The sequence below is a fragment of the Rhinolophus sinicus genome, chromosome 11, assembly GCF_057876585.1.
Source record: "Rhinolophus sinicus isolate RSI-liver-muscle chromosome 11, RSI-T2T, whole genome shotgun sequence".
Taxonomy (NCBI): domain Eukaryota; kingdom Metazoa; phylum Chordata; class Mammalia; order Chiroptera; family Rhinolophidae; genus Rhinolophus; species Rhinolophus sinicus.
The window spans coordinates 3,295,696-3,313,627 of NC_142511.1; the positions used below are offsets into that span (position 1 = coordinate 3,295,696).

The window sequence follows — 17,932 nt, forward strand, 5'->3', positions numbered from 1 at the left end:
GGGATTACAGTAATGAATAGATATAGTGTATGTCTTCGTGGGATTAAAGTCTAATGGAGGAGACAAAGGAAAAGTAATTACAAATTTTAATAAATGCAATGATGGAAATAACACTGAGTTAAGAGAATAAGAAGATCAACTTTAGTAGAGGTTGTTTCTGAAGAGAATGTGGAAAGCCTCAAGAGAATGTCACCCCTAACTTAACAAGGAGAATAGTCTGGTAATTACAGAATTCAGAGAGCTGAGGTTGCAAAACGAAGTAAGCGGAATCCCAGAGTGACGACTCCTCCGATGAGAGACGGGACATACAAATTGCTCGATCTCAGAACATGAGAGAAAGATGGCCACTATACAAGCAGATAAGAAAAAAGTCAGATAAAATTTTAACATTTCTTAAATGCTAAGTGTGGGCTAACATCAGTTTGGAATGGCTGAGAGTCTCAAATAAGGGGTCTTTATATACACTCACAAGTCCTCAAGGATTTACACGAGCTGCCCACGAGAAACACTGTGTCAGGGCCGGAGGTATGAAGGTGAGGTATGAAACCCTGCCCAGTTTCCCCAGACCCTTCTCTGAGAACGATGCAAAAGTCTCCGGCTGCTGTGTGTGTGTGTGTGTGGGGGGGGGGGGGAGGAGCAACAAATCCTATCACCCCCAGGGCCCAGACAAAAATCCTTTATCTCTGGGGGAGGAAGAGTAGGAAATGCTCTGCCTTCAGGACACAAAGTCCCATTACTGCTAGAGAAGGAGGACGAGCAAATACCCTCTGACCTTGGAGGAGGGACAGAAACCTGGGGCCAGGGTCCCACAGGGAAAACAAAACAGGTGTGCTCCCACTGGGGTGTGGGCATGGAATGCAGACACAAGACCAACAGTAGAGTTAAGGCAGCTCGGCTCCCACGGGACACGGGCAGGAATGCTGAGAAAGCCGCACCTCAAGCCCGGGCACACAGCGCCTGCGCAAGCCGAGGCTATCCAAGGGCAACTGCGAAAACCTGCGCGTGCCCACCGTCAGCCTGGCCCTAGGTAACAAGGACCACCAGTTACCACTGGAGAAGCCGCAACGTGGATCAGTAGACCCTCTCTGGGGTCCACTGAGAGCAGAAACTGCCTATTTCTCCACCAGCACATAGTACATAAAACTCAGGAAGTGTTTTTCGAGTGAAGAATAGATTAAGATACACATGTATAATGTTCCCCAAATATAACTACTTGCCTAATGGTAGAACTAGTAAAATGGACTCCAGTGCAAACTCTAACATTCCCCAACATAGACTAAGTAGCACCGGGGTCCTTTGAGGTCAGTGAAAGAAACCAACAACGCCAATCTAATATTCCTGTGTTCCCTCACCCAAGAGGCACCCCAACCTCGGGTTTTTGTTGAAATCACACCTCCCGATGCATGTCCAGTTGGAAGGAGTATTACTCTTTTTCATGTTTCCACAAAGCCTGTTCTAGATGGAATTTACTCCGCTTGGCCTCAAGTCATTTTCACCAAACTGTTTCCACTGTGGCAGCCATCAGAACGCGGATCAAGCACAAGTCTGCACCCACCCCACCTAGGGAGCGTGTGGGGGGGGGCCAGGCTCGGCTGAGGGTTCCTGCACGTGGCGACACCGCGTCTGTTGCAACAACGAGGCGGGGGAGGGCGGCGGGAAGGCTGGGGACGCGGCGCCGGACACGGAATTGACGTTTAGCTGGCTCGTCGTCCCTCAAGTCCCACTTCTCCCTTCGCTCCCAACGCCCTGGGCCAAACAAGCGGGTAAGAGCCGGCGGTGCGAAGGCGGGAGGCGGGACCCGCCCGGCGCCTGCGCGAGCGGCGGCCAGGTGGGCAGGCACCTGGGCGGGGCGCGCACCCGGAAGGGCCGCGGGCGGAGCAGCGCAACAGGCGGCGGCGGACGGGCGGCGGCGGCGCAGACGGGCTCAGGATGGACAAGCTGAAGAAGGTGCTGAGCGGGCAGGACTCCGAGGACCGGGGCGGCCTGGCCGAGGTGAGTGAGCCCCCATCCCGGCCGCCGCGAGGCTCGCGGGGGCCTGCGGAGCGCCGGTTGCTCTTGGTGGGAAGCCGAGCAGGACTTCCAGGGTTTCCTGGAAAGCGGCTCTGCCCCCCCCCCGGCCCCCCCGGCGCCCCATCCCCGCGGGGCTCCGCGCCGACCCTGCTCCCCCTGCGCAGCCCCCACGGGCCCGGCCCGGGCTCTGGGCACCTGCCCCGGGCGTCTGTTGACTTGCGTTGTGCGCCCCATCCCCCCGCACAGAGAGGGCGGCGCTGGGGCGAAACTTCTGCGAGAGGCGGCAGCGTCCCGGGGGTCGGAGGGCGGCCCGGGCCCTGCAGACCCGGAGAGGGCGTCCGAGGGTCGGGGCCACCTCCTGGGCTGGGGGCTCTTCCTGCTTCGCGCGGCGGGGCTGGTGGCGTCGCCCGGGTGCCCGGCGTCGCCCGGGTGCCCCGCGCCGCGTTCCTACCTGGTGGTTGACGCTGTGGGTGTGACAGTGCCACCCGGCCTGTGCACGTGTCCTGTTGTTGTGTGAACTGTCTCTACCGCGAAACTCCTGAGGGCGGGCACCGCCTCTGGTTTCTCTGCCCACACTGTCTGCACGGGACCCTGCGGACAGCGAAGGAGGCCTGAGACTGACGGCATGTTCGTGTTTCATTAGAAAGGTTTTGGTCGCGCTGAAATCGGGGCACGAAAGCTCTGTGGTCTGGAGCCCCACAGAATGCTTCTTTCCTAGCTTTTTGCTTCTGTTTTTGCCTTTTCTTTCGGGATAACAAAATAACATCTCTTTTCACTTTTGTGGTGTGTGTTTCCCCATCTGTAAAGTGAGGATTTTCCTGCCATTTTAATAAGTGCCGCTGGTGGTTTTCTGGGTGCTTCTCTCACCCACTCTTGGGGTTGCTGATTTTATTCTGGGTTTTGTATGATGCTGATACCCCGCCCCGCTGAAATCTCAGAACTCCAGAACTTACTCTGCATCTTCACCTTGAACATGTAACACTGTAGGAATCGAGTATTGTAGAAATCGAGGTTTAATTTTTGTTTGGTCATTTTGAACCATCTCTGTGGGTTCTTTTACATTTATTGCTTTTATTAATTAATTGGTCAAGGCTCAGGAGTAATTTCACGAGTTCTTTGTTCTGATTTCTGGCTTCGATGATGAACCTTCAAATCAAACCTCAGACTGGGCCTAAGAAAACGTAGGTGGTTGTCAGTCCTGCTTCTCTAAAGCTTTATGTCTCATAGACTGTCATAAGCTTTTATGAGCAGCTGGGAGTCCAGTGGGGACACTTTCTCTTCCTGAAGACTCTTGAGGGGAGGGGTGTTGACAGCGAATGATGCAGACATTACATATTTAGAAAATAATCATGAAGCAGTGGACAGAGACCCTCCAGAGTGGATGATGTAGTACAGATGGAAAACTAAATGCTGAGGTGGCTTTTACCTAAGATGGTCACTGCCGTGTTGAATACAATCACAGTCTTTAAATCACGGTCTTTAAAATGTCGGAAACTCAGGCATGTGGTAAATCTATTTTAAAGAATAGATGCTTCCCTTGTTCTAAAATCTGTCAGCTGCCTCTTTCCGAGGGCAGATTCCTGTTTATACCCGTCATGCAGTGTATAAGCTGTCAGAAGTGTCACCAGAAATGCGTGCTTTTTATAACTTTTCTTCTTTTGCTGCAAACAATAAAAGTATGACTAGTTCTGTTTCTCCTGCATAGGGAACTAGGTGATTATAAAAATTGCCCGGCCGTGTCTAATCACAGCTAGCCTCGTCATGAGTTTTCTGATACTTCGTCTTCGTAACTACACCTTTAAGCTTGAATGTCAGTGGGCTGCTTTCTAAAAGTACAGGTTTTGTTTCTACAAAGGATTCCAGGGACAAGGGAGGTATGAATGGTACCTGGTTGGAAAGCGCAGGAGTGAGGCAGTTTTCCTTTCTCACCTGTGGTTACCAGCCCTGCTTCCCGAACAGTTCTTAGCTTTATTTCTCCTTGGCAAGAACCCCTCTTCGCTCCAAATCCCAGAATCAGAGGGCCCTTTGTGCTTAACTGCCAATCAGACAGTATGTGCACGTACTGCCTCCAGATTTTCTCCAGGTACTGTTTCAGCGACTCTAATTTCCAAAAAGCACACAGTTCCCAGCAACCATGAACTGAGAGAGACTTTTTACATCAGCTGAGTTTATTTTCATAAATTGGCAGAAAGAAGTGTTTAGCTTTCCCTGAGTCCAGTTAAAAGAAGTAGAAAACCAGCGTCCCCCTGCCCGTGACCTTGTAACCACGTAGAGTGGAAAAACACAATGATGAAAAGTTATCTCTCTCCAACCCCCATTTTGGCAAATAGGGTGACATTTGGATGGAATTTGGCTTGTGAGACTTGTAGAACCAACGTGTCAACTTCCTTCTGAAGGTGGAAAGCAGACTGCTTCCTACTGGCAGTGAGTTTGATTTTTTTAAGGGCTGGACTCTCACCGTCCTGTTGAGACTATTTAGTACCCTAAATGCCAGGGTCAATTCAAATTTGATACTTAACATTAATCCTCTTTCAAAAAAAAAAAAAATGGTTGACTTTTTAAATATCCCTATTGGTGCCAAGGGGTGGGTGGTGCAGTCACCGGACCCCAATCCAATCCTGCTGTCACACTTCTCCCCTTGCATGCAGCCTGGTGCTTTCTTCCACCTTGGCAAGGTAAGTTCTTTGGTTCTTGCATGACTAGGAGGAGTGGGGGCTTTTGACTTTATCCTGTCCTTGGTAGGAGGTTGAACAGGTTAGTCAGAGGGGGTCTAACCCAATGTCTGGGTGCCAGGTGCACCCTGATAGCAGTATCACCTGGCTCGTGTTGGAGGAGAGGTTTTCCTATCATGGCACCAGGTGACGCATCTCTCTGGTCCTAACACCCGGCTTCCACTGCATGTTACTGTCCCTGAGCCAACAGGGTCATGTGCTGCCATATGACCCTGCGGCTGCTGTGTGTGTGTGTCTGTGTGTCTGTCTTTCCGGGAGGGAGTGGGGGGGATTGCAGTGTCGTGAGCCCACTTGCAGCGTGTGACTATATGGGGAAGGAGGAGAACCCCTTTTGGTAACCTGCCCTAAATACCTTACACCTGAGTGGAGACGAAGCCCTCTGTAGCAATGCCTGCCACACCTGGCGGGGCCTCTGGTCCTTCTCTTCAAGATTCTGGTTTGACAGGAAGTTTGGAGACGGTGGAAAACAGGTCCTGAGCTGGGAGCAGTTAAGGCTGAGGGAGTTGCCAGCTTAGGGACCCTTGCAGCCTCTGCCACCACCCCCCTTCCTCCATCAGCCTTTGGGAATGTGCTCAGAAGCTCTCACCACGTTGCCATATGGAGACTGTGCTGTCCATGTGAGCTGATCCTGCGTGAACAGTCACCGGCCTGGCTGCCCTGCCCTGGCTGTGCAGGGAAGGCCTTTGGTCTCGGTGGCAGCTGCCTGTGCCCAGCTTGGAGCAGCCATGGCCACTTGTGTGAGGTGACAGACCAGGACGGTCTCTGGTGCGGACATGAGGGAAAAAGCCCCTGGGAGCTACTCAGTCCCCGTTCCTAGCAAAGTGTTTCTGGACGTCTTGGCCTCCTCTGAACTTTGCTCTGGGGAGGGATTCATCTCGGTGGCAGAGAGTCAGGATGGGCAGGGCGGTAACTGATCACGGGGATGTGCCCCCCACCTGGGTGACTTGGCATCGAGCAGTGAATCTCTCGGTGACAGTCCTGAGGAGGGTTTGCCTTCCGGTGGCAGTAGCGCCGCTGCAGTTTGGCTGGGGGATGCAGGAGACCATGCCCCGTAGCCACAACCTCCTGAAGGCCGTCCCGCTCTTTTCCCCACGTGCTGGGCCCCTGCCTGGCCGAGCTCATGCCCCTCCGGTCTGGGCCTTGTCCTGCCCGGGCTGCCGTCCTGTTTGGGAAGTGGGTTGTGTTTGAGGCGGAGTCACCACCTCTGGAGGTGTCCAGCCTCTGGTCGGCGCTGGACGGACGACTCACGGACGGATACTCCCGAGGGCTCCCGTCGGGTTGTGTTCCCAGCTTCCTCAGGGCCAGTCCACAGCCTGCTTCTCAGTTTAATTATGTCCTTCCTTTGGTTTGGGTGACTAAATATGCGTCTGCATGTACGTGATCCGGTTTGTTTAAATTCCAGGTGGCTGAGGCGTCTTCCTTAAGCTGGAACACCCGAATCAAAGGCTTCGCGGTGTGTTTTGGCGCAGGAATTCTCTGCTCACTGCTGGTAAGATGCCCGCCCCTCCTCTGGCTTTGCCCCTGCCTCCTTCCCTCTCTCCTTCCCCTTTCATCCACCTCCTTTTCTCGTAAATGTGTGGATGAGAGGAGAGGGAGCTGAGGGGACGGGGAGGGGCGCAGGTTTCTGTGCGTCCTGGCTGTGTGGCTGGTGGGAGGGGACCGTCCCGGCCGACACCCTCTGCTTTATCTTCCAGGGGACTCTTCTGCTCTGGGTGCCCAGGAAGGGGCTGTACCTCTTCGCAGTGTTTTACACCTTTGGAAACATTGCATCCATCGGGAGGTAACAGCTTTTAATCTAACCCCAGCCAGTTATTATTAGATGGGGAAATGGAAGTGGATGGGGCTTGACGAGGGGTGCAGGAGGGTGCCTCAGTAGTTTTAAAGATTTGGGGAGAAAAGAGGTAGTTAAAATACATCCCATCCATGTCCTGTCACTTCAAAATATGTTTGTTTCTTAGTTTATCTTGGAAATTCCATTGGGAGAGGCAGGAAATGTGTTATGGTTGTGATTTGCAATGAGGGACCCGTGGCCCGGGGGGTTGGATGGCCTTCCAGGTTCCCAGCATGACCCTCTCCATTGCTCTGGTCTTCCGGCTGCCGCAGGCGGAGGCAGTGGTTTCAGAAAGGCCCCTGGGCCAGTGGCTGCAGCTGACACGTGTTCTGTAAGATCACCTCAGACTGGCATGGGCACTGGTGGAGCGATCCCAGATGTGGGCAGCCCATTCCACAAGCTGTGGGCGCACAGATGCGCCCCTGTCCCTGCCCTTCCCCGGTCAAGGTCATTCACTGGAAGGCTTCAACCACACGGGCGTGCCGACAACTCCAGTCCTGCCGCCAGCTGGGCACGTTGCCCGGACTCCTCCCTGAAGGGCCCGCTGGGCCTGAACTGGCCTCTTCCTCCCCTTCCATTGTGTCCCAGTGAATGGCCGCAGAGTCCTGGGAGCCCACACCCCTCCCCCGTCATTACTCACTGAGGCTTGGTGCCAGCCCTGCTGGTTCCTACCTCTTTGTCCCCATGGCTGCTGTCCCTCAGTGACAGACTCACGTGCCCCATGGGGAGCCTGGATTGCACCATGCTGGGCTCTGTGGATTCAGAGCCCAGTGTGGTTTGGTTTCTGCAGTAATGGAGCTCACAGACAGACATGTGAACTGATAACATAGTAGGATGTGGGGAGAGAGCTGCTCAGGGAGGGGCATCTGACCGGAGCTGGGGACCAGGAGGGCTTCCTAGAGCAGGTGCTATCTGAGCTGCTCTTAGCGCTGACCGTCTCACTTCTCATGTGAGCCACCGCAGGCGTCCTGTGCGGGTTCCCTGCCTCCTTTATCGCCCCTCTGCAGGCCAGGCATTTACTGCCCTGCTGAACCCCGTTGGTGGCTCCCGTTCCCTCTGCAGGTGCAGTCTGAACCCATCACCGTGCACACAGGCCAGGCCCTTGAGGGCTGCCTTTACCCCCTCGCGCTCCCCAGCCAGTGCACCCCCAGCCAGGCGGCACTTTCTACATGTCCCCGAGCCTCTGAATTACCTCCTCCCGTCCAGACTCACTGACCTCCTTTTTTGTATGGGCCTCTGCATATCCCATATATATTTGTGACACCACACTTAGCATTTTGTCACACTGCCTTGTTACACGTTTGTAAACTGCTTGACAGGGGCTGTACCTCTGTCTTGTCCCTAACTGTCCCCAATCCTAGTTCTGTTTCTGGCTGGAAATGTTAACCAAATGATTGCCTGCATGACTGGCCACCTTTTTAAATCATAATTTATTAAAGATAATGATAGTAAAATGCTGGCCCTCAGAGAGGTCAACGCTTGCCTCGAAAGCTCTCATGTACTAACTTTTGGGGGATTTTGCTCTGGGCGGACCGTGTAGGTTATAATGTGGAATCTAGACTGAGCATAATACATGGGTGAGCTGTTTAGTCCGAAAGAATTACTAGCAAATCCTGATGGAGCCGCCTCCCTGCAGCCTTGCACAGGGAAATAACAAGGGAACAAATTGTTATTTCCTCGGTGGCTTTACCTATAAGCTCATATTTTTGTGTACATGCTGCACTTAATTTTTAACACCAGTCTTTTCTATTGCTTCTGTTCAGTGTTAGCTAAAGAGTATACTCAGCTCAGACACTTGACCTGAGGTTGCAGCCTTGAGCTCAAGATTAAACTTAACGACACCGCAAAGGGAGGTGGACTGATTTTTAAAATCTTTGTTTTTATTGAACACCCAGTAGCTCATGTTATCGCTGGTAGGCTTGTATTAAACCCTGGTTCTAACAAGCGACCCCTGGGTGATGCCACATGGAGCGTTTCTGGAAGGAGTCAGGAAACACGACGCAAAGCTGGCCCTGACACATGGGGTGGTAAGCGTGAGGCTGTGGGTCATTTGTGCAGTCTCTCACTAGCCGCCTGGCAGGTTCCGTTCCTGCACAAGGCACGCCAGGCATGGCTTCTGGGGCTTTGGAATCTAACGGATGTGAGTTTGGGTGCCAGCTCCTTACATTCCTAGCTGTGTGATCTTGGGTAAGTCAGTTAACCTTTCTGAGCTTCATGTTCTCGCCTCTAAAATAAGTGGAATGACACTCGACTCACAGAGTTGTTGAGGGGATGAAGTGAGGTCAAGTATATAACATCTGGCATTTAGCAAACATGCAGTAGTTCCGAGGTGACGTTATCATCATCGTAGGAGTATTTTCTGCAGATTATGAAGGAGAATGAAATGTTCTACTTTTTAACATAAACAACCCAAGCCTGTAAGACACGGTTTTTCTTTTAAATTACCTGAGTCTTTTTGGTTGGTTGGTTTCCATGGGTAGATTGTGAAGGAGGCAAGGTGGCACCTCTGAGAGGGGGGTCCGCTCACCTAGAGTTGGCCTGGAGTCAGACCTACGTACACTTTCAGCCTCGCTCTGCCATTTACCAGCTGGGTGTGGCCTTGGATAGCAACCAACCCGTCCGGGCTTCAGTGTCTCCATCTGTAAAACAACTATGATAATTGTCCCACGATCAACCTCGTAAATTGTTGATGGATTAAATGAGACTAAGGTGCAAAAGGGCCAACGTAAGAGCTTTTCAGATGTTAGCTGTGTGACGGCTCCTGTTGCCACAGATAACCTTGGGGGCGGGGGAGGGGAGGCAACTTGGTGTGCCTCCCGTGGTTCTGCTCTGGTCTCAATGACTTGTGCACATTTGCCTCGTAGCACTGTCTTCCTCATGGGACCCATGAAACAGCTGAAGAAAATGTTTGAGCCCACACGTTTGATCGCAACTATCCTGGTGCTGGTAAGGTCTGCCTTTCGGCTGGGCTCCTCACGTGGGAGTTTTCTTTCTGCTCTGCGGCATTTTCTCTTTCATCTTGACTGACTACCAGATGCCTGCAAGCACTGTGGTGGAAGGGAGCGTTCTCCGCTAATAACTACCCCCCCCGCCCCCCCTTTGTGTTTCTCTTTGTTGGTGGTAAGGTACTGCCAGTTCTGGAAAGCGCCCCAGGGGGCGCTGCTTGTCCAATTGGCCAAAGTGTAGTGAGTGAGCTCAGACACCCTCTCAGTGATGGGTGAAGCCACACACAGGCAGAACTTGGAGGGAATAACTCGGAAACACAGGGTTCATTCTCTAGAGGGGGGTTCAGTCTCCTAGGGTGGGCGCTTTTCCCCTCGATGTTCTCTGACTTGAGGATCATACTTGTTTTCATCAGTCTTCTTGTGGTGTGTCCGGTCTCCTCGAGGCCCATCCGCCGTGTTCCCTGCTCTGACGCTAGTTCCTTCAGTCTTGTCATATCTTCCTGTCTTGTTAACCCAGGAGGCCTCCCGTTCGCTTCCCTGCGACCATCCAGATCATTCCAGACCACACTCTTTGTCCTCGTCTTGTCATTATCCGTGTGGCGACACTTGGAGCCTGGTCAATGTACTTTTATTTTCAGTTCCATTTGTGTACCTTTTATTTGTTCAAATAGGTCAGTTCTCTCAGCCATGTCCATGGGTGCTGTTTATTTTGTGTCCTTTCAGAGCCCTGGTCCAATGCTGGACACAAAGCAAATACTTAGAACCTATTTCTTGAGAAGTTAACTGTTATGGAAGGATGGAGATGACAGGCCCAAGCTGATGACAGCCATCATGGACACCAGGGGCTCTTGGCCTGTCCCCAATGGAGACGGGGGCCCGGACAAGTCTCTTGTAGAATTCTAGAACTTTCTAAGAAGCGACCTAGGGAAAGTGTTAGGTGACATGTAAACAAAGAGCCGCCTTGCTGACTGTGAGACTGATATCTCTTGTTAACCTTTGTCCTTGCATGGTCCTTTACGCCCGACACTAGAGTTTGGGCAGAAGTTAAAATACAGACGTGTGTGAGAGACCTACTTGAGCATGTTTGAAGGGAAAGATGGGTGGGCAAGTGGCTGGACCAGAAATGTGATTTTTGTTTGCTGGGCAGACAGAGACATTGGGAACATTTAAACGTAGAAGAAGATCCTTCTGTTTTTAATCGACATGAATTCTTGTTGGCTAGTGTAATTTCATGTGCTCAGGCGGGTGAAACGCTCTGAAATGAAGGGTGTCCTTGGCTGCCAGGGCAGTCACAGCGTCTGATGACTGCAGCTGGATGTGTATCAGTGTACGTTTGCCAAGGGTGATAAGTCTTCACAGGTTTTTTTCCCCATGTTGTCTTGGTCATTGTATTAATTCAACATGTCCTTTCTCTCTCTAGTTGTGTTTTGCGCTCACCCTGTGTTCCGCCTTTTGGGTAAGTGTGTGTTTTCGTTTTCCTTACCCTTTTTGGTGGATGCGCTCATCCCGCTCACGGAACTCGATCCTTTTTCTTTCAGTGGCATAACAAGGGGCTTGCACTCATCTTCTGCATTTTGCAGTCTGTGGCCCTGACGTGGTAAGTACCCTTTGACATAGTCCCCGCCCACATTGCTCTCTGACTCACATAGCCAAAGGCCGTCAAATCCTAGATGGTACAGGTGAGAGGATTAGGAAAACTGTCCAGTGGAAGAATTCTCAGTGATGGAGGTGAAGTCAGGCTCCAGAGCAAAAGCCTGTCCCCTCAGCTGCTGCCAGTAGATGGCATGAGGGTTTTGAGTGGGCTTGGCGGGTGTTTGCCTGCTGCAGCATTTTTCCTGGGCTCGTGGTTGGTTTTGAGATGTTGTACATATTATTGAACCACTCATGTCCCGTAAGAGCAAGGATAATGAAGTATTACAGGGGCTGTGAGTCAAAAAGACATTAAAGAAAAGGGAAAGTGGTAAGAAAAATAATGAGCATTGCATGAGTGATGGAATGAATCATTCAGCAAAAGGACAAAGTGACTTGTCAGGGGAGACGAGGAACAGTGACTGACGAAACGGAAATGGTGGCCGTGGGCTGTCGGGCGCGCATATGCACTGGAGGCCTGTTAGCCAGGCCAGGGGATTGTAACTCACGGGCCACATGTTAGTAAAAGGTTATTTGAAACCACAGATGCGGCTGTAGGTTCAGGGTCCTTTCAAACCGTTCCAACATGAAAGAGAGAGGGGTGGTGGTACATACGGACTCTGTAGCTTCTGAAGCATTTCTGTAGATACTTGCAGAGTTTGTCAAGGGATACTGTTTGCCAGAGCAGTTTCAGTAGAGCTCTGACTGATGTACTTTGGAAAAAACTGTTTGCTCTGATGCCTAGAAAAAGGACTGAAAGTTTTAAAGTGTCCAAGGATCAGTTACACTCTTACTTGGTAGAAATGGATCTTAAGACTGCAGGCTTAGCACCCATCTCTCCCTTGAGTAGTTTTGGACTTCTGAGTAAGTGCAGTTTCACAGTGCCTTTTGGAATGGCCCGATTTTAACATGACACGCACATTTTGTTGGTAGGAACTGAAAGGGCCTGGTGTATGGCTTATGTTTGTGTTTTTGCTTTTTCAGGGCAGAAATTTGTACCCACGTACACATGCCTTTGTTTGCTTATACAGCCGTCTCCCCTTATCCGTGGGGGGTACATTCTGAGACTCCTAATGGATGCCTGAAACCTTGGATAGTACGGAACCCTCTATATGCTATGTTTTTCCTATACATAACATACCTACAATTTTAGTTTAATTTATAAGTTAGGTACAGCAAGAGATTAATAATAACTTAAAACAAAATAGAACAATTATAACAATACACTATAAGTTCATGCGAATGTGGTCTCCCTCTCTCAGAATATCTTACTGTACTTCTTGGGATCGTGGGAGATGGTAAAATACCTTATTACATTGAGAACTTTCACCTCTTCGCTTAAAGGAAGCACTTGGTGGCTTCTCTTTGGTGTATCCCAATTGCCAGCACCCCTGCTGTTGCACTTTGGGGCTGTTACTAAAATAAGGGTGACTTAAACACAAGCCCTGCTCGACTCCCCTGCAGTCGAGCTGATCCCTGAGTGACTACTAGCCAGCAGTGTCTACAGCATGGAGACGCTGGACCAAGTGGGGCTTCCCGTCCTGAGTGGGACAGCGTGAGATTTCATCGTGCTGCTCAGAACGGCACGCAATCTAAAACTTACAAATTGTTTATTTCTGGAATTTTCCATTTAATATTTTCAGACCATGGTTGACCAACCACAGGTAACTGAAACTGCAAACGGAAAGCAAAACCGTGGGTGAGGGGGAATGACTGGGGACCGATGTCGAAGCCAGTTTTCAAAGGTTCAGCTTCCCGTGGGCTCAGGCGAGGGCAGCATCCCCTCCAGCAGTGACGTGTCCTGACTGCGGGCTTTCCTTGGGGCTGCCGCTGACCTACGACGCCTGCCTGACACACCACACCCGGTCCTTAGGCTTGTGGACGGCCCCCTCCCTGCGTGGTCCCTTTCTCGGCAGGGGGCTGACGAGCTGTGTCACCAGGATATCGTTGGGCTTGGAGAATCATAGATTTCTTTTCTTTTAAAATGACTAGGTGCAGAACAGAAAATTTATCCCAATTGGGTAGAAGTTATAGTCTGTTGAAGATTTGTAAAATTAATTAGAGGATAACTGGTCTGGATATAGTTTGGTATTCAGAATAGGGCTTCCGTGCCACCTGCGTACCTGGCATCTGCCTGTTTTAGGTGATTGTGTTGGTGCATCTGGTTAAAGCTGTCACCCCGTGAGTCTGAGGTGACAGGTTGTCTCCATCTGATCGTGTTACCTTCCTCCTTCGGCTACATGACACTGCTCTCTCCTCCCCAGTCAGACTTGGGGCACAGCGTGTGTGTGCACATGTGTGTGTGCACATGTGTGTGTACATGTGTGCATACGTGTGTGTGCGTGTGCATGCACCCTCTACCCTGAGCAGGGAGAGGGCTCTGAGAAACCACTATAGATGCTCCCACCGCTCAGAAGCCCATTCCACTGTGTAGTCCTCTACGCCCTTCATTGGATTTGATCTTTTGTGTTTGTTTCTCATTGTAGGTATAGCCTTTCCTTCATACCGTTTGCAAGGTAAGACTGACTGTACTCAGAACTGTAACTTCTGTCGTTTGGGGGTGGTGATGTGTTTCCCTAGGGCCTGTTAGTATGGGTGTTTTCAGAGAGAGCGTGTTATTTTATCTTCACTAAAGTCCTGTAGGGTAAGTGGGGAGGGACAGCCCCTTACACAGATGAGAAATTTGCGGCTCAAACTAGACAAGTGACCTGTGCAGGAGAAAGCCAGCTATAGACGTGGGCCGACCCCCAGGCTGGGGGCTTTCTGCTCTGCAGCGTGCTATCCCGGGTGCCAGGAAATCTGCAGGAGGGTCTTTACCACTTACGGGCGCCTTGGGTAGTGATCTCCCATTTATCTTTGTGTTTTTTTCTTCCTAGGGATGCTGTGAAGAAGTGTTTCTCTGTGTGTCTCGCATAACGTGCGGCCAGTTGTGCAAAGCTTTGGGAGGTCCTGTGGATGGAAACTGGTGGACAGTTTTGTACATATCTTTAAACCTCTCTCATAGACATGTGCCTTTCGTCTTGCAGCAGTGTGTTTCTCGCCGTATGAACATTCGTGGGTTGCTTTTCGTGGCAGCGATGTGTCCCCGGCCCCATGTGTCTCTAGCACAGTGGGAGGGGTCGGCTCTGGGTGGTACGGGGAGGAATCTGCTCCTGCTTCCCTTCCCTCTTTGGATGGTGTCCCACTGAATTCTCATAAATGACAACGGTGTTGAGCAGCAGATAAGCCTTGGGAGGCAGGGATGGCCAGGTGACCCCAGGTAGCCGCTTCGGAGATGGCTGGGGTGCAGCAGTAAGGAACGGAGTGGGCTTCAACAGGAAGTTGTAGACTTGTCCCGCGGCTTGGAGACCATCACCCTGCCCCACGTGGCATGGACATGCCTCTGCTCTGGCGTCTGGGGACAGGTGGTCCTGCCCTGACAGACAGCTGCACACGAGCCCGTGCAGAGCCTGGCCGGGGAGGGAGGAGGGCTTTCTGGTGACAGGTACTGTTTAAGTCTGAACCTCGGCACTCTGGCTCTTGAGCCGCACCTGACTGTGGAACAGATTTGCTGACCTCAGGGCCCTCTTTCTCTCTTGGGTTTCTCTGTCTTATTTTCCTCCTCTGTCCACATAACTGTGCTCATGACCTCCTGGAACGAGATTGAGAGGGGACAAAGCAACAGAGAAAAGGGTGCTTGTCCTTTGGAGAACAGCCTAGAGGAGCTGAAAATGTTTGATGTTCTCTGCTCTATTTTGTTTCTTCATTGTTTATAAATGTTTGCTTTTAAACGGATTTTATTTTCCATTCTCTGCTGGAGTGGGGCCAGGGGAGAGCGGGTGGGAAGGCAGCCCCCTGTAGGGCCAGCAGGAAGGAGGCCCACCTGCGCGGTGACCTTTCGAGCGTCCCGCTGTTGACACGTGAGCCTGTGCTGGAAGCACTGGGAGAAGACGAGACGTGACAGGCTGCAAGGTGGTCACATCTCAGCCTGAGGCCTAACCACGGACAAAATCCTCTTGTGTCTGTGATCTTGTCTCGTCCTGGCGCAGCCTTGTGACGAAGCAGGGGAAGTCACGGCTCACAGAGGTCACCAGATCCACCCAAAGCCACAGTTGGTGGCAGAGCTGAGCCCAGAGCCTGGTGCCCAGCTTTCATCTCATGCTCCCACGGTTCCTGGTGCGGCTCGGGGTACCTCCTGTAACTGCTTGCTGTTGGCATCAGCCAAGCCTGTGCCTCTTCTGGTCCCAGTCCAGCTGCGTCGCTGCATGTGTCCCGCCCTGTCTCCCTTTGGGAAGCGTCCTCCTGGACCTGCAGGATCTCCGTTCTCTGTGTGCTCTGAGCTCCTGGCTGCCTGGCCACCACAATGGCCCGTCTTCCTTGCCAGGGTCCGCGGCTGCAGGCCTCCTACAGGGAGATGGAGTCTCCTTTCTGCTCTTCACCAGGCCGAGCCGCCCCCTGGGCTCCCACACACAGGCAGTGGTCCACTGTCCTCTCCTTGCTTGTGGCTGGTTGCTGAACTCCCGCTCCCTCTGGCCGGCCTTCTCTTCTAAGCTGGGGAGGTGCGAGCAGGCCTGATGCGCGGAGTGTGGAGCCCGTTTGTCCAGGCCCTTTCTCGGCCTTCGCGGGCATCTGGCCTTAGGCTGCGGTCCCTAACCTGCCTTGAGCCAGGAAGGGAAGTGAAATGCTGCCCTCTGGCTTTCGTGGAATTTTTTCACCTCCCAGGCGCCTCTCGGAGATGGTTCAGATTTCTGAAGGGCTCTAGGGTGCCTTTTGAGATGTCACCGTAGTGGTCGTGAACGTTGTGTAGCTCACACTTATGTCATGTTGACCACCTCACATCGCCTGTGGTCCTCCGATTGCTCATCTGTTTCAAAATAACGGGACTAAACAGTTGCTGCTGGGTTGTTGCAGGACGTCAGTGAAATACGTGTCAGGTGCTTAGCACGGGACCCAGCACAGGTGAAGGGTAACTCAGTAAAAGGTCGGTACTATTGCTTAATCCCAACAATAACGGATGACCCTTGAAGGTGACGGGGTGAATGTGTCTGGCCATTAGATTATGTAAGAAAATTTTATCTCGTATTCTGTGTCTGGAACTGGAGATATTCCCATGCATGATCTCATTGAATATTCGCAGTAACTGCAGGCTAGTGGTCTGGTCTCCATTATTCATATAAAGAAGGAAGTCAGGGTAAGGGGTGTGTTTCACATCTCACCGGTAGGGGGCGCCGGTTCTTGCAGAAAAGCTCCTGCTTTGCCCTGGCTCTGGTGGCCAGGTGGCCACTTGTTCACACGGCTCCGTTCAGGACACTTGGGCAGCTTTTGGACGGCTCTGCCTTCCAGGATCTTCAGACTCCTCAATTTCTCCTTCTGTCACCTTGTTCTCTGTTTGCTTCCTGACTTGTCTTCGTCTGCTGGACTGTGGGAGAAAATCCATTTCAAATCCGCTAAAAGCTGTTACCAAGCAACCTAGCGGGGAGATGAGTGGAGAGTTGGGGTTGTAGACCCCGGAGCTGGTCGTGGTCTCCGTTTTCTGCGCCCCTGCCTTGCATCCTGCTCTGGTGGCTGCCGGGTGGAGGAGAGGCCGTTGTTTCTGGAGTGAGGGGAACCATGGAGGTGACCCTTGCAGACTGGAAATGTGCTCACCTGCGGTGCCACTTCCCGCTGCATGGAGCCCTGCGCCTCTTGCTGGTTCTGATGGCCGTGCTGGGAGCAGCCCCGCTGTCCACCTGGAGGGCCGGTCTGTGCTCTTGGCCATCTCCCCTCCCCGCGCCCCAAGACTGGGGGCTATCTGCTAACTCACTGCCTCCCTTCTCCCTTTTCTCACTATAAGACACTTCCCCTTTGGTTCTGGCTGGGCTGCGCTGGCTGGAGAGCCCTGCTGTCCATCCCCCAGGTGGCCTGGGGCTGTCATCTCTAGGGCAGGCAGGGCTCTCTCCCCAGTGGAGCCTTCTCCCTGGGCAGTTGCAGCTTCTCTCCGTCACTCTCGCAGGGCGATTCTGTGGACTGTTTACCTGAGTGCCACCTCCTTTCCACCCTCTTCAGTGTGTGCTCGGGGAGCAAGACACAAAAGCACGAAATGCATGTAAATAAGGGGACTTTGGGATCCTTCCGTTAGAAAACTATTAAGTGGGTTATACCTTCCAAGGAGGGGAGTGGGGATGCTGGTGTGGCTGCTTCTGATTTTGTGGGCTCCACCAGTGCTGTCGCCTGAGTGCTGAGAGATTTCATGGAACGAATTAGGACATTGAGCCGCAGCCCATGGCTGTGGATCCCTTTGTGGGGCAGCTGCTGTCCTCTTTGCTCGGATGATTCGTGACCACCGTCAGCTGCAGAGTTACAAAGACGTACAAACCCACAGCCTCGCCTTCGGCTTCATTTTCAACAAATCAACAACAAATCAGTGTTTTAAAGGGTTATCAAGCCACCTTGCTAGATTTTTGGCATAGTTTTTGTAATTTTAACATTTAAAAATTTTTTGATGTTTAAAGATGTGCAGTTTCTTGGCAGATGTCATTTTTTGAAAAGCTAGTAGACCTTCCACTGAAGTTAAATACCGATTTTATATCTGTGTGCCTCTTGGTAAGAAATTAACAAAAGAATTTAGATTTAGACTTACAGATTTTTTGGGGGAATTCTTATTAAAAAAATCGGTTGGGTGGTTAAGTTGTATGTCTTTAAAGTGCCTTGCAATTCATAATTTTATGAAATTCTGAGATCTTGAGAGTTTGTAGCTGAGTAAAGAGGAAAGTGCTGTTCAGTTTATTTCATCCTAGTTCACTCGAGATTGGGTGTTTAGTTCCACT

The 17,932-nt window shown here is 51.7% G+C and overlaps 1 protein-coding gene across 2 annotated transcripts in view; it reads left to right on the plus strand.

The window, feature by feature from the left end:
* The first annotated feature begins 1,682 nt into the window (after positions 1-1,682).
* LOC109455704 (T-box transcription factor TBX19) overlaps positions 1,683-17,932 on the plus strand; it is a 46,076-nt gene continuing 29,826 nt past the window's right edge. Inside the window, exons 1-8 of one of the 2 annotated variants that reach the window (XM_074322522.2) lie at positions 1,733-1,992; positions 6,145-6,231; positions 6,437-6,522; positions 9,438-9,519; positions 10,939-10,974; positions 11,057-11,115; positions 13,634-13,663; positions 14,024-14,921. In XM_074322522.2, coding sequence (XP_074178623.1) covers positions 1,930-1,992; positions 6,145-6,231; positions 6,437-6,522; positions 9,438-9,519; positions 10,939-10,974; positions 11,057-11,115; positions 13,634-13,663; positions 14,024-14,063 — 483 coding nt within the window. In that variant the 5' untranslated portion in view covers positions 1,733-1,929 and the 3' untranslated portion in view covers positions 14,064-14,921. Of the gene's footprint in view, positions 1,993-6,144; positions 6,232-6,436; positions 6,523-9,437; positions 9,520-10,938; positions 10,975-11,056; positions 11,116-13,633; positions 13,664-14,023; positions 14,922-17,932 lie in introns of those variants that run through there. The other variant, XM_088801552.1, reaches the window with a different exon arrangement.